The sequence below is a fragment of the Notothenia rossii genome (genome assembly GCF_949606895.1).
Source record: "Notothenia rossii genome assembly, chromosome: 7".
NCBI classification, from domain to species: Eukaryota; Metazoa; Chordata; class Actinopteri; order Perciformes; family Nototheniidae; genus Notothenia; species Notothenia rossii.
The window spans coordinates 1,343,932-1,362,027 of record NC_136905.1 but is presented as its reverse complement, the minus strand read 5'-3'; the positions used below and the strand labels follow the sequence as shown (position 1 = coordinate 1,362,027).

The 18,096-nt window shown below is 40.6% G+C and overlaps 2 protein-coding genes across 2 annotated transcripts in view; one reads left to right on the top strand and one right to left on the bottom strand.

Moving 5' to 3' along the window:
- The window catches only part of LOC307013548 (uncharacterized protein), a gene marked incomplete at its 3' end in the record, with an annotated part of 315,140 nt that overhangs the window by 216,303 nt on the left and 80,741 nt on the right, over positions 1 to 18,096 (top strand). The gene's annotated exons all lie outside the window — the stretch shown is intronic.
- Positions 5,438 to 16,652, bottom strand: LOC307013552 (uncharacterized protein). The gene is made up of 2 exons (XM_079640958.1): positions 16,189 to 16,652; positions 5,438 to 6,932 (listed from the first exon to the last, which is right to left on the bottom strand). Exons 1-2 carry the CDS (start codon positions 16,436 to 16,438, stop codon positions 5,899 to 5,901), a joined length of 1,284 nt encoding a protein of 427 aa, XP_079497084.1. The 5' UTR covers positions 16,439 to 16,652; the 3' UTR covers positions 5,438 to 5,898.

The window sequence follows — 18,096 nt, the reverse complement described above, 5'->3', positions numbered from 1 at the left end:
ATTTCAGTCCTGATCAAAAATACCAAATGTTAAATTATGTTCAGAATTTTAACACTTGAACAGCCAGTTTGAAAACAGGAATTTGCGTTTTCTTTGAAAAACATGCAAAAAAGGCAGTTATTTTCCATATAATGAATGTTGGGGGGGTCGGCTTTTTTTTTATCACAGTCTTGGATATGTCAAAGATTAGCAACAACATTTATTTTGGTGGATTATTAGTTTTTTCACAGAATCAGATTAAACCAAAAAACTCACAAATTAGCCACTCCCATTATAACCACATCTTTTGATCTCTCAGCCATACCGGTATAAAATCATGCATTTTGTAATGTCAGGGTTTTATATTGGAGGGAAATAGTTCAATTTGTCCTTTTTATTCTATATACGCGTGGGCCCTGAAACCAAACCTCTGGCAGCAGGAATGTAGCGCGGCGTTTCCTCATGAGAGGGAAACCAGATTTGAAAATGTTTTGATATCCACCCACTGCCATGATGGACACGATCCTCGGGATAGGATAGTGCAGAGGCATGTAGCGCAGCTACGGGATGGGATCCTCTGTGTCCTCTCCACTTTCAGGGGAAGGGTCGGACGAAGAAGGATCAGACTCCACCACAAACTCCACATCAGATTCTCCTTCTCATGTTTGGCAAAAAGGTGTTTTATCCTTGTGCTGACTCCTTTCAAGCACAGTTCAGATCCACACCAGATTCTCCTTCTCAGGGTGTTTCTGTTTCAGAGGATGAGTCCTGCAGCTGAAGTTACGGGCTGCATGAGACCTCTTGTCCCACAGAGAGAAGCTCCTCTTCATCTTACTGCTTGTTGCATATCACAGGAATGAAATGACCATTCAGCCAAACTACACATATTTGAACCTTTATCTTTGCAGCCAGGTGTTTTTATTTACTTCAAGGAGTGTATGTATGGCTGTGTATGTCTGTTTGCTAAAGAGACATTATCAAAGGACTTTGAAGTTCCAAACAATTCAAAACATGGAGGTCAAGCTGGGTCAAGATCTGTTTACCTCAGAGACACATGAAACAGCACACATGAAAAACAAAACGCCATGAGAGCACACTTACTCCTGTCTCATTCTCACACACAATCACTCACACACACACAAGGTATAAGGAGGTTTAATATGTACGAGCGTGTATGAGTTAGGGAATGAGGGAGTGAGAGAAAAAGAGAGAGAGAAAGAAAGATATGAGGCGAAAACTGCGACTTGCTGTAAACCAAATCTACTGTATATTGTTGTCTCTGTACACACACACACACACACACACACATACACACACACACACACACACACACACACACACACACACACACACACACACACACACACACACACACACACACACACACACACACACACACACACATTAGTTGCATACATGTATTCCAATGGCTGTCAGGGCCCCATTATACAACAGGCAAAGAAACCAAGAAATGACAAGCATGTAATTCAATGGTAAAATGTCACATCTGGTGATATAGAATAAAAAGGACAAATTGAAATATTTCCCTCCAATATAAAACCCTGACATTACAAAATTTATGATTTTATATCTGTATGGCGGGGAGATCAAAATATGTGGTTATAATGGGAGTGGATGGGACACGGCTAATGTTTGATTTTTTTGTTTAACCTGATTCTGTGCAAAAACTAATAATCCACCAAAATAAATGTTGTTGCTAATCTTTGACATATCCAAAACTGTGATAAAAAAAAAGCTGACCCCCCCAACATTCATTATATGGAAAATAACTGCCTTTTTGTGCATGTTTTTCATAGAAAACGCAAATTCATGTTTTCAAACTGGCAGTTCAAGGGTTAAAATCCTGAACATAATTTAACATTTGGTATTTTTGATCAAGACTGAAGTTGATTGAAAGATTTAACCCCAAAAAGTTTTTAAAAATATTAATCTGTTGTCATGTTTGAGCAGTTTTTGGAAGTGGACCTTTTTGTCCCGAATGACTAATATGTAACTTTTATGTTCAATCTGATTTTGTGCAAAATCTAATAATGCAAAAAAATCAATTTTGCTGCTAATCTTACACACAATCCCTAATCTTTGAGTACAGACACCGTCCTGCAGAGAGCACACAGCCCAACAACACGTTGTTGGTCAAGCATCACTTTACAAAACGTTTGCATTAAGACAAGGATTGACCCATCAGTCAACATGGCGGCCGTGAGGCTCGCCCCAGTGCAAGCTATGTTTATGTCTGTCGTACTTTTGTCTGCCCTATATGTGTGTAAAGTTTCATGTGTTATCCAATACACCCGCTGGGACCTACTAAACTTCAGACACAACCAACATGCAGTTTTGGAGTCATCAACATCTTTTTCACCTGGCCTCCCAATGCCATGGCAGCAAACCGGCAAAGGGAGCAGGCGCTCCGGTGTCCTATCGTGGTTCAAGAGGCGCCCATACCGACCCCCACTCCCTGCCCTTCTGCTGTCAAATGTAAGATCTCTGAGGCACAAGATGGATGAACTTCACCTCCTGATCCAGTCAAACAAAACCTACGGTGACTGCTCCGCCATCTGCCTGATTGAAACCTGGCTGGATCATTCGATTCCCGACCAAGCAGTATCACTCGCAGGATACACACTCCACCGAGCCGACAGGTCAGTGGAACTAACACACAAATCTAAAGGTGGTGGAATATGCATTATGGTCAACCATCGCTGGTGCACAAACTCCACCTTGCTAAGCCATGAATGTTCCCCACTTCTGGAGCATCTAACTGTCAAATGCAGACCCACCTACCTTCCCAGAGAGTTTGCATCGATAATCATAATCGGTGTTTACATTCCACCTGAGGCTAACGCTAACACCACCATGAGCGATCTAGCCAGCCACATCTCCTCCGTGGAAAAAGCACATCCAGACGCAGCAATAATTGTGTTAGGCGACTTCAACCACACCAATCTGTCCACGGAGCTTCCCAACTACCACCAGCAAGTTACCTGCCCCAGCAGAGGAAACAACACACTCGACCACTGCTAGACTCCACTCAAGGAGGCTTACCGTGCTTCTGCGGGAGAGAAACAAGGCGGCAGGCCCAGACAACATCAGCCCTGCGGCACTCCATCACTGTGCTGCAGAACTGGCCCCTGTTTTCACCAACATCTTCAACTCCTCCCTCTGCCAGTGTTCAGTTCCTCACTGTTTTAAGGAATCCACTATCATCCCTGTACCCAAGTCTAATAAAATATCCTGCCTCAATGACTACAGACCCATAGCCATCTCTGGCGATGAAATCATTTGAGCGCATCATTCTCAGGCACCTTAAAACCAGCACCTCCCCCCTCATGGACCCATATCAATTTGCTTAGAGAACCAACAGATCTGTGGATGACGCTGTCAACCTGGCAATCCATCACACTCGACAACACCTGGAATCCCCCAACACCTACGCCCGCATCTTGTTCCTGGACTTCAGCTCCGCTTTCAACACCATCAACCCGGACAAACTCTTCAATAAACTAATGGACATGAACACTGACCCCTGCATCTGTCCCTGGATCCACAGCTTCCTCTGGAACAGACAACAACGGGTCAAAATGAACAACTCCACATCTCTCCCTCTGCACCTCAGTATAGGAGCTCCACAAGGCTGTGTCCTATCCCCCTGGTTATTCTCACTCTACACAAACCAACTCACATCTCAGCACCCCACAGTCAACATATATAAATACGCAGATGACACAACAATAACAGGACTCATCTCAAATAATAATGAAACACAATACCTCACTCAGATCCATCAAGCAGTCACCTGGTGCTCAGAAAACAACCTCCTACTTAACACAGCAAAAACCCAAGAAATAATCATCGACTTCAGGCGAAAGCCACAGCCCAAATCACCTCTATCTATCTCCGGCAAACTCATTTCCACCACAGAATCACTCAAATTTATTGGCACTCACATAAGCAATAACCTCAAATGGAAGACCAACACAGACCACATCTACAAAAACGCCAACCAAAGGCTATTCTTTCTGCGGCAGCTCAAGAAATACAGAGTGAGGAAACATCTCCTAATCCAGTTCTACACAGCCATCATCCAAAGCATCCTCACATCATCCATCCCAGTCTGGTACAGGAGTTCAGACAACCTCTCCCGAAATAAACTTCAACGTATTGTCAATAAAGCATCAAAAATCACCTGCAGTCGCCTTCCATCACTCGAATTACTTCACCACCAACGAACTGTCACAAGGGCAAGGAAAATCATTTCTGACCCCTCCCACCCAGCTCACCATGTCTTCCAACTTCTGCCGTCACTGTCCACCCACCAAAACCGCCCGCTTCAAAAACAGCTTATTCCCCTTTGAAATACGGACACTAAATGGACTTTAAATAACCCCAATGAACAATCACAATCCACCACACCTTGAACTTTATGTATATATTAGGGCTGCAAAAAAATATTATCGACACCCTTTATTTTAACGCGATTAACACATGTGTATTTTTTGTCCTCGGCCGCCCCGTAGTTTCAGAGCGCATCGAATTTAAAATACCATCTACAAGCTGATGCTGACAGCCCCGCTCCTGCCGCCCGCTTGCGGCAGACCACACTTCCACGCTCACCGGCAGGCACCAGCTGGCCATTGGGAGGACCGGGAGGGTGTGTGTATGTGTGGCGCGAGAGAGAGACCTTACGTGTATTGTGGTTGTTGTTAGCATTTGGTGCTAGCTAGCTGCGCTAACGGATATAAGGAGCTGTTTCAATGAAAACAGAGGAGCGACACTTCACCGACAACTGCGCCGAGCACTTGACTTTATGCAGGTAGCCAGACAGTGGGACATAGTACGAGAAGTCAGCACACTCAGCACGGATAGTGTGCGCAACATGATTGCAGCGTGCGTGCGTGCGCGTGTACACACACACTTTGTATTGTATGATAGAGGTTCCAGATTGAATTGAGGCGAATATTTTTAATGTTCAGAGGTTGTTGTGTTTAATATTCATGAGTATATTTGTCATTGTTCAAATGATAATAAACATTTGCATAAAGCATATTTGTCCACTCATATGTTGATAAGAGTATTAAAAACTTGAAAAATATCCCTCTAAGGTACATTTAGAACAGATAAAAGATGTGCGATTAATCGCGATTAACTATGGACAATCATGCGATTAATCGCGATTAAATATTTTAATCGACTGACAGCCCTAGTATATATGTCATGATGTATGTATTTGCCCTGTGCTGTGTGTTGTACTTTTTATTGTCTGTTTATTGTATGTTGAATTGTATGGAACAAGCTGTAATAATCTGCACTGAACACGAATTCCACCAGCTTGGCTGTGTGGTCATTAAAGATTCTAATCTAAGACACTAAGACTAGCTGGTCCCTTGTAAAGGTCAGTCCACCTTAAATGAGCAGTGGGTGATAAGCAGGTCAATATATATCCTTTATTTAACCAGGTAAAAGACTCAGAGATTAAAATCTCTTTTCAAAGAGTGACCTGGCCAAGAAGGGCAGCATGTACAAAGTTACAACAGATAAAACACAGACATGACAGGCAGACAAAAACAGCTGTAAAACATAAATAAAATGGCACATTAGCCAGTCAATATGCGAAGTAAAACAAACTATTAAAAATCAAAGTTAAAGGCAGGACACAGGAACTTGGTCCTGAGGAGATGTAATGATTATTAAACAAGAAATAGTCGAGGCAAGGGGTCGTAGAATTGAACATTTGTGATTATTAGTGAATCGGTTGCAGTCGGGTGAAAACAGGCTTAGGGAGTAACATATTACATGTAACGGCATCAGGATACAAAATAGACAAATGTATTCCCTTACCAACACACTTGGTCTTTTTAAACGATTACGCCATTTAAATCTTTTGTCACAAACTTTGCAGATCTATTTTTCCTCTCCTGTGTGGATTCTCATGTGTATCTTTAAACTTCCACTCTGTGAAAAAGCTTTCTTACAGACTGTACAGCTGAATGGTTTCTCTCCTGTGTGGACTCTCATGTGGTTCTTTAAACTTCCACCATGTGAAAAAGCTTTCTTACAGACTGTACAGGTGAATGGTTTCTCTCCTGTGTGGACTCTCATGTGTCTCTTTAAATGTGCACTCAGTGAAAAAGCTTTCTTACAGACTGAGCAGCTGTGTGGTATCTCTCCTGTGTGGATTCTCATGTGTGTCTTTACATTTCCACTTATTGAAAAAGCTTTCTTACAGACTGTACAGCTGAATGGTTTCTCTCCTGTGTGGATTCTCATGTGGTTCTTTAAACTTCCACCATGTGAAAAAGCTTTCTTACAGACTGTACAGGTGAATGGTTTCTCTCCTGTGTGGACTCTCATGTGTGTCTTTAAATATGCAGTCAGTGAAAAAGCTTTCTTACAGATTGAGCAGCTGAATGGTTTCTTTTCAGCACTACGTTGTGGATCACTGACAGATTCATGTCTATTTTTCAGTGAGTTTGAGCCTGAAGCAGGTTCTCTGGTCTCTTTCCAATCAGCACTGTCTTCAGTCTCAGGTTCAGAAGAGTCTTCAGTCTCAGGTTCAGAAGAGTCTTCAGTGTCATGTTCAGAAGAGTCTTCAGTGTGGTCCTCAGTATTTGGTTGTAAACTGTTCTCTGGATCTGAGTTCCTGGCTGGTTCTGGTCCTCGACAGTCATCTCCATCAGCTTCTGTTTCCATGTGTTCAGTTTGTCTTTGATGAGGCTGAGAGGACTGAGGTTTCTCTTCATCATCTTCACTCTTCACAGGGTCAGGAGTAAAAGTAGACTTGGTGATATCAGCCTCCTCCAGCTCCTGAAGCTGCTCTCCCTCCTGTTCCTGCTTAATGTGTGGGGGGGGCTCTGGGTCCTCCTGGTCCAGACTGGTGCTCCACTCCTGCTGCTCAGGGAGAGGCTCTTCTTTAACCACCACCAGCTGCTGGACGTCTGCAGGAAACACACAGTCAGAACAAACTGTTAAGTGTTAGCATTTAAAAATCTCATCGCCATTACAATGGGAGACATTTTGCAGCCCTAATTAATGCCTTTGTTTTTATATTTTCACATTATCTTTCTTAGTCCCACCTATTGTGTATTTGTGTTGGCTCAAGTCACCTCATGTAGCCCAGCCCCTTTCCACTTCCAGTTAAAAATGTAAAAGGTTTTTTTCTTCTGGCGTAGCACTAGCCGCAATGTAAACAATGAATTGTATTTGGGATCGTTCACAGATACACTACGCCTACAGTATAGAATGAAAATGCTCTGTTACAAATTAAAATACTGCATTCAAACCTTCTTTAAGTAAAAGTATGCAAGTATTAACAGAACATTTGACGGCACCTTCCTATGTAACAGTAATGATGGTGCAGTAAAACGTTCCCTATCAGTGTTTAATTTATGTTGTTTCTTGATTATTTTGTATGTTGCATTTTACTGCTGTCCATGTTCAAAGTTGCACTTGTATAAATGATTATGGATGAGGGAACCTGCTAAATGTTCACATATGTGTGTTTCTTATATACAGTACCACACCGTAAACATTTTTGTTTTTTACAGTTTTTCCCCAGAAAAAATAATAGTTTTTTGCTGTATTTCATAATTACAGGAAATCATAATCAATTTACAAGAATAAACGGTTCATTGAAATGTGTCATGTATTTAAAAAAGAAAAAAAAAAAATGGAACACATTATTAATCAGTTTTTTAGCAGTTTTTAAATGCGAATTTAACAAAACTAACCGTAAAAATAAATGATTTTCTATTGGCAGCGTTTTCTGTAATTTTACTAAAAAATACTTTTATTATGGCTATAGATCACTATCAAATACTTTAATACTCATTTAAAAAAATTCATAATTGCAAGAAAATATATGAGTAAAGAAAGAAATATTTTGTAATTTTGCTTAATTTAACCACTACTTTACATTTATAAACTGAAAAACACAGGTATTGACTATCCTATTATGGTAAAAAAACAAAACTACTTAACACATTTTGACTTTCACTTTATTGCTACATTGGTATTAATTTGACGATTTAATTGTTAAATATATGAATTTCACGTTATAAAAACTGTGTAAAACCATAGAGTTAAAAAAAAATTTGGACTGTTATTAACATGTTGGGTGTGAATTCCTACCAGAGCACAATTCAGATATAAAATGATGCTATAACCCACCAGTAACAGCCATAGGCTGTGGGTTATAGGAGACATTTGTCTATGCCATGATACATCTATAAACTAGCTCAAGTAACATTGACCTGCTGATCTCTTTCAACACAAGAAAAAGCTGTGTACATTTCTGACATCATTTAGCTTTTCAGATCATCAGAGACGTGAATCTACCGCAAAGTGCCTTGTGCAGCTCACACAGAGTGCATTCTCGTAGCGATTGCTACAACTGCATGTGTTTGTTAGGAAAGTAGCTTTAAGAAATGTATCAATGTTCTAAAATGTGTGACTTTAACTCAATATTTAAAAAACAGAGTGATTGGCAGACAGTATGCAAAAAACATATTGAGTTTCACTGTAAGTAAAAAATGAAAGGATCTAGAAGTTAAATAACATTAGCATCTTCCATAGGCCTTATCACACTAGCATGTACAATCAAGCCAATAGCATAACGTGCTAGCAAGCACTAACAGCCAGACTCTGAATATCAAAACCTTGTTAGCAGTTAGTGCTACCACTATGCTCAATTGGTATTAGCATTGCAATTACAGTAAAACAAACAACCTATGTTGTCCTTGTGGACGTCTAATAATATCCATCATATTGAAAGAATAGGCCTTCACCAAAGCATGTTGACAAAGCTAGTAACAACAGCGAAAGACCTTTACAATCCAAGTCAATTAACTTAAATATGTATTGTGATAATGTCCCACACAGCTAGTTGGTTACAACAATCTGCAGTGATGTCACAGGGATTTCAGGCAGCAGGTAGTTGAAGGTTGAAGTTTAGTCCATTTGCTATGGCTACAACTGCCTCGTGGAACAACAACGTTTTCCTTTCGGTTTGTTTAATATAGGAATGCATCTTTGTCTATCACACTTTGCTTCTGTAGATCTCCCATCTGACTTTATTGTGAGCTTGTGTTTTCAAAAAGTAAATTGAGCATGTTTTATGAGACTGAACAGTCACATAGGGTATTTGACTCTCTTAAAACCCAGGTAGTTACAGAATAGGTGTCTCAAAAATAAAGCAATCAGGAAGGCAGTACTATGCATGACTACAAATGATAATAAACTATATGTAAGGCAAGGCAAGTTTATTTATATTAGGGGTGCACCGAATGGGAAATTCTTGGCCGAAACCGATACCGAAAATAGGAAACAGTTGGCCGAAAACCGAAAGGCCGAATTTTTTTTACCACTGTTGTTCAGCTACCTGATTATGGAAAAAGACATGATTATGGCAAAACTTAACTTAAATAATAATCACTATTATGGGTCCATAACACATTTATTCAGCACTTTTGAATGCATACTGTACATTCATTCCAAGTCAAGTGCATTTTCTTTTCTCTGTAGGATAACTACAACAAAGTGCATTTCCCCCCCCCCCCCCCCCCGTCGACAGGGGGTCGCCAGTCTCTGGCACTGTTAATTTGGGGGTCGCGGGCTGAAAAGTTTGGGAACCCCTGCATTATATATGCCAGTGGTAGCATGTATATGTTAAAGAGAAGAGGCCCCAGGATGGAGCCTTCAGGAATCCCACATGTCATATTTGTCAACTCAGATTTGTATTTACCTATAGAAACAAAGTTGTTTCTGTCCTTTAAAGAGCAACTTCCAGATTAAAGACACCTGTGAATAAATGCGTAGGAAAATGATGAATACACTAGATTTCCCAATAAATATACAGAAATATACACTACAGTGCAATCTGGCGTCGTTTTTGTAAGACATTTTCACTTCCGCATAAAAAAGCCTCGGAGCGTGACCTCCCGCGTGTGACGTAACATGGGGGAAACAAGGGGGAGAGCGGCCGGTGTAACGTATTAATAAACATGGATCCCAATGCTAGTTTCGACACAGAAGAAGTTGAACATGAATATTCGAATGCATATGACGGACCACAACCTTATAATTATGAGCCTGCTAGGCGTCCAAGAGACTAGGAGCAGCCAAGGATTAGAAGAAATAACGGCCATCGGAGAGAAATGGAGCTGTGGTGTGAGGAGAACCAGTGGAGAACTGGGCAGCTATCTTGGTGAGTGACCGGCGTTAGCTACAGAATGTTAGCTAACGTCACATCACAACATTGTGAAGTTAGCTATTATATATCAGGCTATAACTAAAGTAGTATTGATAATATAGTAACGTTAGTGGCAGGACTGTTGATACTGATCCATAACAGAAACTAATCCGCAAGTATCAGCCGTATCTCGCGTTACCGAATGCAACTCCACACTACGGTGCTGTGTACCGGAGGAGAGACGCGAGATACGGTTGATACTTGACGATCTGGCGGAGAAAGGTTGTGGAGCCTCCGTTGATATGCCGTTGTAAATGGCTTGATGAAGCAGGTGTGTAGTCGGGGAAGGTGCACAGCTGATTGCAGCAGGTAAGTGGAGGTTGAGCCGGGAGCCAGGAGTGACAGCCACCACGCACACACAAACAACACAGACAGGGGGAAACAAACAAACACAAAGGAGACGGCTGGAGCAGTACAGCCACCACAGCGTTACCTAATGCAACTCCACACTATGTCTTACGGTGCCGTGTACCGGAGGGGGGAGAGAGAGAGCAGCGAAGGGGGGGGTGGGGAGAGAGATGTAATACGGTTTCCTGATAAAGCTGTGGAGAGTATGTGCTGCAGGGAGGTGGATGCACAACGCACCCAGGAACGAACGCTAGCTCCGGTCCTTTTTACTGTGGACTCGATGTCCTGACAGGCTGGTATTTGTGCAACCTGCACAAACACAATACTGCACCATGATTACAAATGGAGAAATACAATGTAAAACTACCGAAAAATACCAGCTCCTTAAAACACAACCGCTCTACTCAACGCAACTACTAACTATACCCGCGGTCAGAGAGCGGAGATGTTTACCCTTTGTGATGTAATATGACGCGTTTGACGTATGACCTTAAAAAAAAGCCGTTTTTAAGAGCAGAGCTCAAAATTGCTCCTTTCCCTCTGAATTCCTTATCTCTCGTAAAACATATCAAATCCTACATTCACTTTTTTTTTAATTATAATTTTCAAGCAAGTTTAAGCATAAATGTAGAAAAAAAAAAAACCTGCAAGATGCTCTTTAAGTAGGATTCAAACCAATGTAGAACTGTTGCCGAAAATGTCCCACCCAGTTTTCCAGTCGGTCTAGTATTATGTTGTGGTCAACAGTGTCAAACGCAGCACTGAGATCTAATAATAACACTGAAGTTATGCCACTGTCTGTGTTTAAGTGGATGTCATTGAAGATCTTTACAAGAGCAGTCTCAGTGCTGTGGTTTGGACGAAAGCCTGACTGGAACACATCGAAACAGTTGCAAGAAGTTACTCAGCTGTTGAAAAACAACTTTTTCAATGATTTTACCTAGAAATGGGAGGTTTGATATGGGCCTGTAATTGTTAATTACTGAAGCGTCTAGATTATTCTTTTTTAAGAGCAGTTTAATGACTGCAGTTTTCAGGGCCTGTGGAAAAATACCTGAGTGAAGAGATTTGTTTACTATATGAAGTAGATCTGAGGCCATGCAAGGCAAAACATATTTGAAAAATCCTGTTGGAATAATATCAAGGCAGCAGAAGGAGGATTTCAGAAGTTGAATAATGTCCTCCAGGTTTTTATCATTAATCTGATGGAATTGTGTCATGGTGTTTGTATTGATATTAGGTTGACATAGGGACAACACATTTTCTGTACCTGATACAGAGGCACTGACTGCTTTTCAGATTTTCAGAATTTTGTCAGTGAAGAAGGCAAAATCATTGCACGCCCTGGTGGATAGAAATTCACTGGGGGGTTAGTTAGTCTGTCGACGGTAGCAAACTAAATGTACTAAATGTAGACGTTGATTAATAGCTGCTTAACTTGTACTTGGGACAGGACTGCAAAGTACAGATGGGATATTCCTGATCATAATCAAACTTATATAAATGTGCACCAACATTAGTTATCAGTGTTCTCTATTCTCAATTTAAAAGAATAAACTGACAATAAAGAAGTCTTCTAACATATTTTGCTTGTGTCTTTGGCAGGGGCGGATCTACCGGGGTGACATGGGGTGGCAACTGCCACCCTAAAAATAGCCTTGCCATCCCAGCTGCCACCCCAGTTGGCAGCTTTGTTTTGAAATAAAAGTTGTGGCTCATCGGACATTTATGAGAGAAAATCTTTAATGTCCGAGTGCAAGTGAATGCAGCACAAGACGCGAGTCTTGTAACCCCTGCCCCGGCTCTGGCGCGAGCGTGGAAATATGATTCCATTTGAACGGGACGGTGCAAAACAAAAAGCATTCGGAGGGTCTATGATTCGGATCGGACCCAAGTAAGTAGACGGAAGGAATGAGGTATTTGCCGTCTACAATGACAGAGAATAGACTGTCAAGTTTGGCTGTACTCAGCATTGAATCAAAACGCACTAAAGCTTTGGGTCTTAATATGTGTATACATATTTTTTCTTTGAGATAACAGTTTTAAGTACTGGGAAAGTCAAAGAAGACGGTATGTAAAACTACACTGCCCAGCCAAACAAAAGTAACTTTCATATAACTAGGCCAGCAGTAGCCTACGTAAGGGCTTTCCACTGGATAATAACTGCAGCGATGTGTTTTAGCACGATACACGTTTTTAACCCTAACTGATGCACTTCTTTAATGCGTGTTCTTTCTGGTGTAAAGTCAAGGTTGTAACTGTTTGCAGTAAAGTTGTGGGGCGCTGAACTGTTCCTTTGATTCTTATGAATTTTGATATATGATAGTAATTAATTCTTTCAAATTTGAAGGAGGGTGAGCAAGCATCTTGAGGAACATTCATCATTAACTCCTCCAATATAGTTTTTTCAATAATAAGTGAATATGTGAATCATAACAGTGATTGACAGAATTATATGATTGTTAATAGTATCATATTCATTCAGACAAACATCGATGAGACAGTTAATTAATGTACTTATTGCAGCAGTCTGCATAGATTTGGTACCCCTGCTGGTCTAAGAGTGAAACCAACTCATTCAGTTATTGTTCAGTTAAAATTCATTACATTAAGTCTGCCACCTTATATATTTCTATTTAAGGCTTTACTGATGTGCCACAATAATGTCACCTAATGTTATTGAGTTAAAATATAAAAAGTGTGGTTTTCCAAGTTAACATTGATTGATATAACTGCGATTAAATCACCATATACTTCTGCCACTGGTCTTTGGAAGGCCTTCAGTGTTCGTTTTATTATTTATCAACTAGTTACATTGTTATTTTGTAAATTAAGAAAATAACATCCAAAGAATTAAACAATTATAATTGCAATGTAAATAGTTTGCACCCCATTGTTTTGCTTTTAAATGAATCTTTATGGTGTGGTGTTACCAATTCTTAAAATAATACAAGGATTATTGGCAATCAATGTTAATGCATGTTAATGCAGGAAACATACATCTTTCAGGTCTGCCTATATGATTGCCAAAAAATAAATAAATAGGGCTCCCCCGAAAGCAAATGGGTAATTCGAACACTGTTTATACCTAATTCAGCTTGTTCCAGAGGTAGATCAAATAGCTAAGTGTGTTAGGTGTAACTCTTAGTGTGTGCTCCGCTCACCGGTCCGTCACAGCGGGTGGAGCTGCAGGATTTCTGCTTCACACACGTTGCATACCGCTATTTTATTGTCCTTTTCGGACACCTTAAAATACTGCCAGACTGGTGAAGCCATTTTGGCGAGCTTGTTTTGCCGCGCACAGAGAAAAGTGTCATGTATTTTACGTCATCATTTTAAGTCATGCGATCGGCATTTTTAGAGAGCCCGATCGATCGGTAGAGAGTGAGCATCCCTAATATTTATTGATTGATTTCTTTATGAATTATTCTCCCGCAATTTGAATTAATGCAAAGTATTTGTTTTTATTTGCTTTTACACATTTAAAAAGAAAAGGTGAATAAAGAAGCACATTAAAATTAAAGTATCAATGTATGTCACATTTAACCAACTAGTGCCCACATGCATGGGTCATATTTAAATCAGTACATTAAATGGCATATTATTCAATGTATGTATTTTTATAAATATATTTATTTTGGTAGGTTTGCTCTTCCATAATATATTTTAATTATTATAATAAAGTACATGTGTCTAATAATACTTACATAATTTTACTTACGATGTGAATGCAGTACTTTAACTTGTGATGGAGTATTTTCACAGTGTGGTGTACTTTTACTTCAGGATGTACTACCTGCAGCAAGTGCTGATAAAGGGTCTAAAGCAGGCACCCTCAAAGTCCGGACTCCGGTCCGTATCCGGACCGAACCACAACTGTCTCTGGACTCTGAGCAAATTATACTTTTCATATGTATTATCTGTTATCTGCGAGATATCGCCGCAACACAACGAGTCAAAATTCTCTGCTATGTCCACTGCAAACAGCGTTCTGCATGTCCGACTGTTCCACTGTCTTGTGTGTGTCTGCCCTAGGGATGGGTACCGAGAACCGGTACTAAGTCAATACCGGTACCTGATTGGACGGTATCGGTACACCGTTAAGCCGCTGGACAAACGGTGCTGCTATCGGTATATCTGTTACGTCTACTTCCTTCGTTTAACTTTAAACCATTCTGGTTGGTTGGGAACCCTCATCCCGTGTGATGTATCCGGTTTGAGACCCCTCTGATTGGCCACTGTAAATGCCACTCGTCATCTCTCTCAACAGCGCTCTTATTATTGTTGTGAGACTCCCGCAGGCATGGCGGACAGAGCGAAGCGATCCAAGGTCTGGGTGCACTTTAAAAAAATGTAGTGGCGATAGTGCAAGGTGCAATCTATGTACTCAATTAGTTGCTTGTAAAGGGGGTGACACAAGCAACTTAATGACGCAGTGCTAGTGCTAATAGTGCTAGCGGGCTTCAGCCGCGCCGTGTGTAAATGTGGCCTGAGCGAAGGTACACGGGTAATATGTTTTTTTGCGCACGGGTAATATGTTTTGTTTACCTGAGTGCAATCTTGCAGGCACATCGTCTTGTCTTTTTTTTGTTTATTAACACTGACAGTGTATTAATGTGAGCTCCTACACCTATAATAATTTGGCCTTTCATTGAATACTTTATAAACCAGTTAAACTTACAGATGTCATTGTGAATTGGAAAACTGCATTTAAATGTTGTTAAAGTCAACGTTTCAATGTATGGTTCAGCAATTGTTGGTCGTTTACTAGGAATTGACATATTTTAAGCTCAAATACGTTGTTCTATGTTTAAACCTTCAGACACATGTTGACGTGTTTCAGTTCAGCACATCATTTATTTTGTGATGATTTAAAAGTACAATCCAGAATAATATACGTACTCGCCTTTATCTTTTTGCCATCTTAGCCTTTTGACCAATTTCTTCGTATCACAGTTTTGCATGATGTCACTGTAGGACAATGTTTTAACGATCTCTTGTCGAGCTAGGTTGTCAGTTTGAAATGTCTGGATGAAGATGTAAATGATTTACAAATGTTAAAAAATGCCTCTTTTCATCCTCTGTCTGAGGGGAAACCCCAAAAAGCATGATAGGGCGAACCAGGCCCCTTTAAGTTATTATTTATTTGTGTCTGCTTCTGAGAAGCTAGTGTATAAGTTATACAGTTATTTCTGCAATTAAAATAGAATGACTGTTTAATCTTCACATCTTGTTTTCATGTCTATAATTTTGAGCACCAAATTATTGAAAAGTATCGATAAGAGTATCGAAAAATACCGATACCGATAAGCAGTACCGGTACCGGTATCGATAAAATCCTGAGGGATCAAGCACAGACACAATAACAATGAAAACTGCATACAGATTACTTTTGTTTTTGCAACCTCGTGTTAAGAATCTTGTTGCAATTGTTTAAAAGTTTGAATGACCGTAATAAACGGACCTTTGTCTCATTGAACATTTTTTTGGACCTTTAAGATTTGTATTTGAGTACCCCTGGTCTAAAGTGTTATTAATGTGATAATAAAGTGCTACTGAAGAGTGTAAAGTGTTAATTAAGGGTAAAGGGAACAGACCTGCTCTGTGGATCCGAAGCTGAGGCTGTAAAACCGCGTCCAGTAGTTTCTGGAGTCTCTTGTTCTCCTCTTTGGAAAGAAACAGCTCCTCCTCGAGCTCTGCTATTGTTTGTTCAAACAGAGCAAATATCTCCTCATTAGCAGCAGTGAGTCGCTGCTTCTTCAACGACAGCAGCATTTGGACTTTACTCATGTTTCCTAGATCACCTTTCCCTGCAGACTCCGTTAAACACACCGTTTCTCTCTCCATCAAACTCTCAATCTGACTAGTGTTGCTAACGTGTTTCCAGCTGGCATGCTAAGCTAGCTCCTATAGTCCGAGGTAAACGCTCCAGAAAAGAGAGCACAGTCCATTCAGAGGTTTATCCAGACACAGAGATGATGGATCAGTGGAGCTCACACACACACTTTCTCAGGAACACACAGAGAGAGAGAACCGTAGCGATGAGACGCCACATGGATCCAAGTTGTTGTTGTTCTTCTTCTTCTTCTTCTTCTTCTCTCGGGTTTTGGCGGACTGCAAACAGCTTTAAGGTGCATACCGCCACCTACTGTACAAGAGTGTGTATCACCATATCATCCTATCACCACTTGTGGAATTATAGTACCTGTCCGGTAGAGAGTAGGTCGGACATGAACGCTGCCACGCCAAACAATTTGCGTCACCACGCCAGGCTGCAGCCACCACAGTTTCGCACCTCAGTTTAAATAGCCGGTGCGCAGTAAGCACAATTGGTACACACTGCATTAAATGGTACGCTGTATGTCATGGGGAAAAGTGACAGTGACAAGTGTGGGAACTGTGGAGTTAGGGAAAATGTGGAACATATTTTATTACATTGTGTCACCTATAGAGTTGAAAGAGGGAAATTAAGGGATACAGTTTTAGAGGCAAAGAGGGAGTGGAATGTAGCAGGTATTCTGGGAACAGAAGGAGAAGGAGTAAGAGCTATCAGAAAAGCACTGTTCACCTTTTTGAGGGAAACTGGGATAGGGAAAAGAATTTAACAGTAGACCATGGATTATTTGTTTTTTGTTTTGTTTTATTTATTTTATTTTATTTTATTTTATGGTTTTCTTTTTGATATGCTGGTTTATTAGAGGACTGACATGATGATACACACTCGTGTACAGTAGGTGGCGGTATGCAACCAAAAGCTGTTTGCGACCCGCCATTAAAAAAGAGAAGAAGAAGAAGAAGAAGCACAATTGGTAAGCTGGCACGGTGCCAAGCAGTGGCACAGAGGGAGGAGACCTCCGGTCACATTTGTTCACGCAGAATTAAACCCCCTGTGTTGCTCCGATACTTTTCTTTTCTTTGATTTATCCAGTTTGCTCGTCGAGTCGGGGGTCAGGTTATTCACCTGCAAGAAAAGGCGCTGGCGCGGGACCGTAGCAGGATGATAGTTGACCTAATTAAAACCGTTTTTATTTTAACTTGTTTCACAGTATCACCTCAAAATACAAGATACGAAACATTTTCAACCGTGCAACAAAATATGAATAGTCGTACAAATATTTGCATTTTATTTTATTTCCTTCTTATTTTTTTTGAGCAGAGGGCTTAAAGCCGCGGGTTGCAGACCCCTGAACTCTGGGCAACCCCTGAACTATGGGGTTCCCCCCCCACACACAATCAGTTAAGTTGAAGTCTTGCCTACATTGCTCTGCTGCAGCTACACTTAATTCAACTTACTAGCCTAACTCCGTACTTATTTACAACCACAGAAGAATAATTATTCTTCTTATGCTTCTTCTTCTCTCTTGACACAACCTTATGGCGAAGACTAACAACAGCATTTCCAAATAAAATACTGCTTAGCAAGAACACAATATCCAACCTGATCTCACCAGAATGCGTGACTCCACCACGACTCCTTAACGCCACATTGTGTGGTGGAGTCACGA

What these genes read in the sequence shown, in the direction of transcription:
- LOC307013552 (XM_079640958.1), bottom strand. Translation starts at nt 16,438, where the DNA reads ATGGAGAGAGAAACGGTGTGTTTAACGGAGTCTGCAGGGAAAGGTGAT. An exon ending in GCTTCGGATCCACAGAGCAG is followed by an intron (nt 6,933 to 16,188) that starts GTCTGTTCCCTT and finishes TGTTTCCTGCAG; the next exon opens with ACGTCCAGCAGCTGGTGGTG.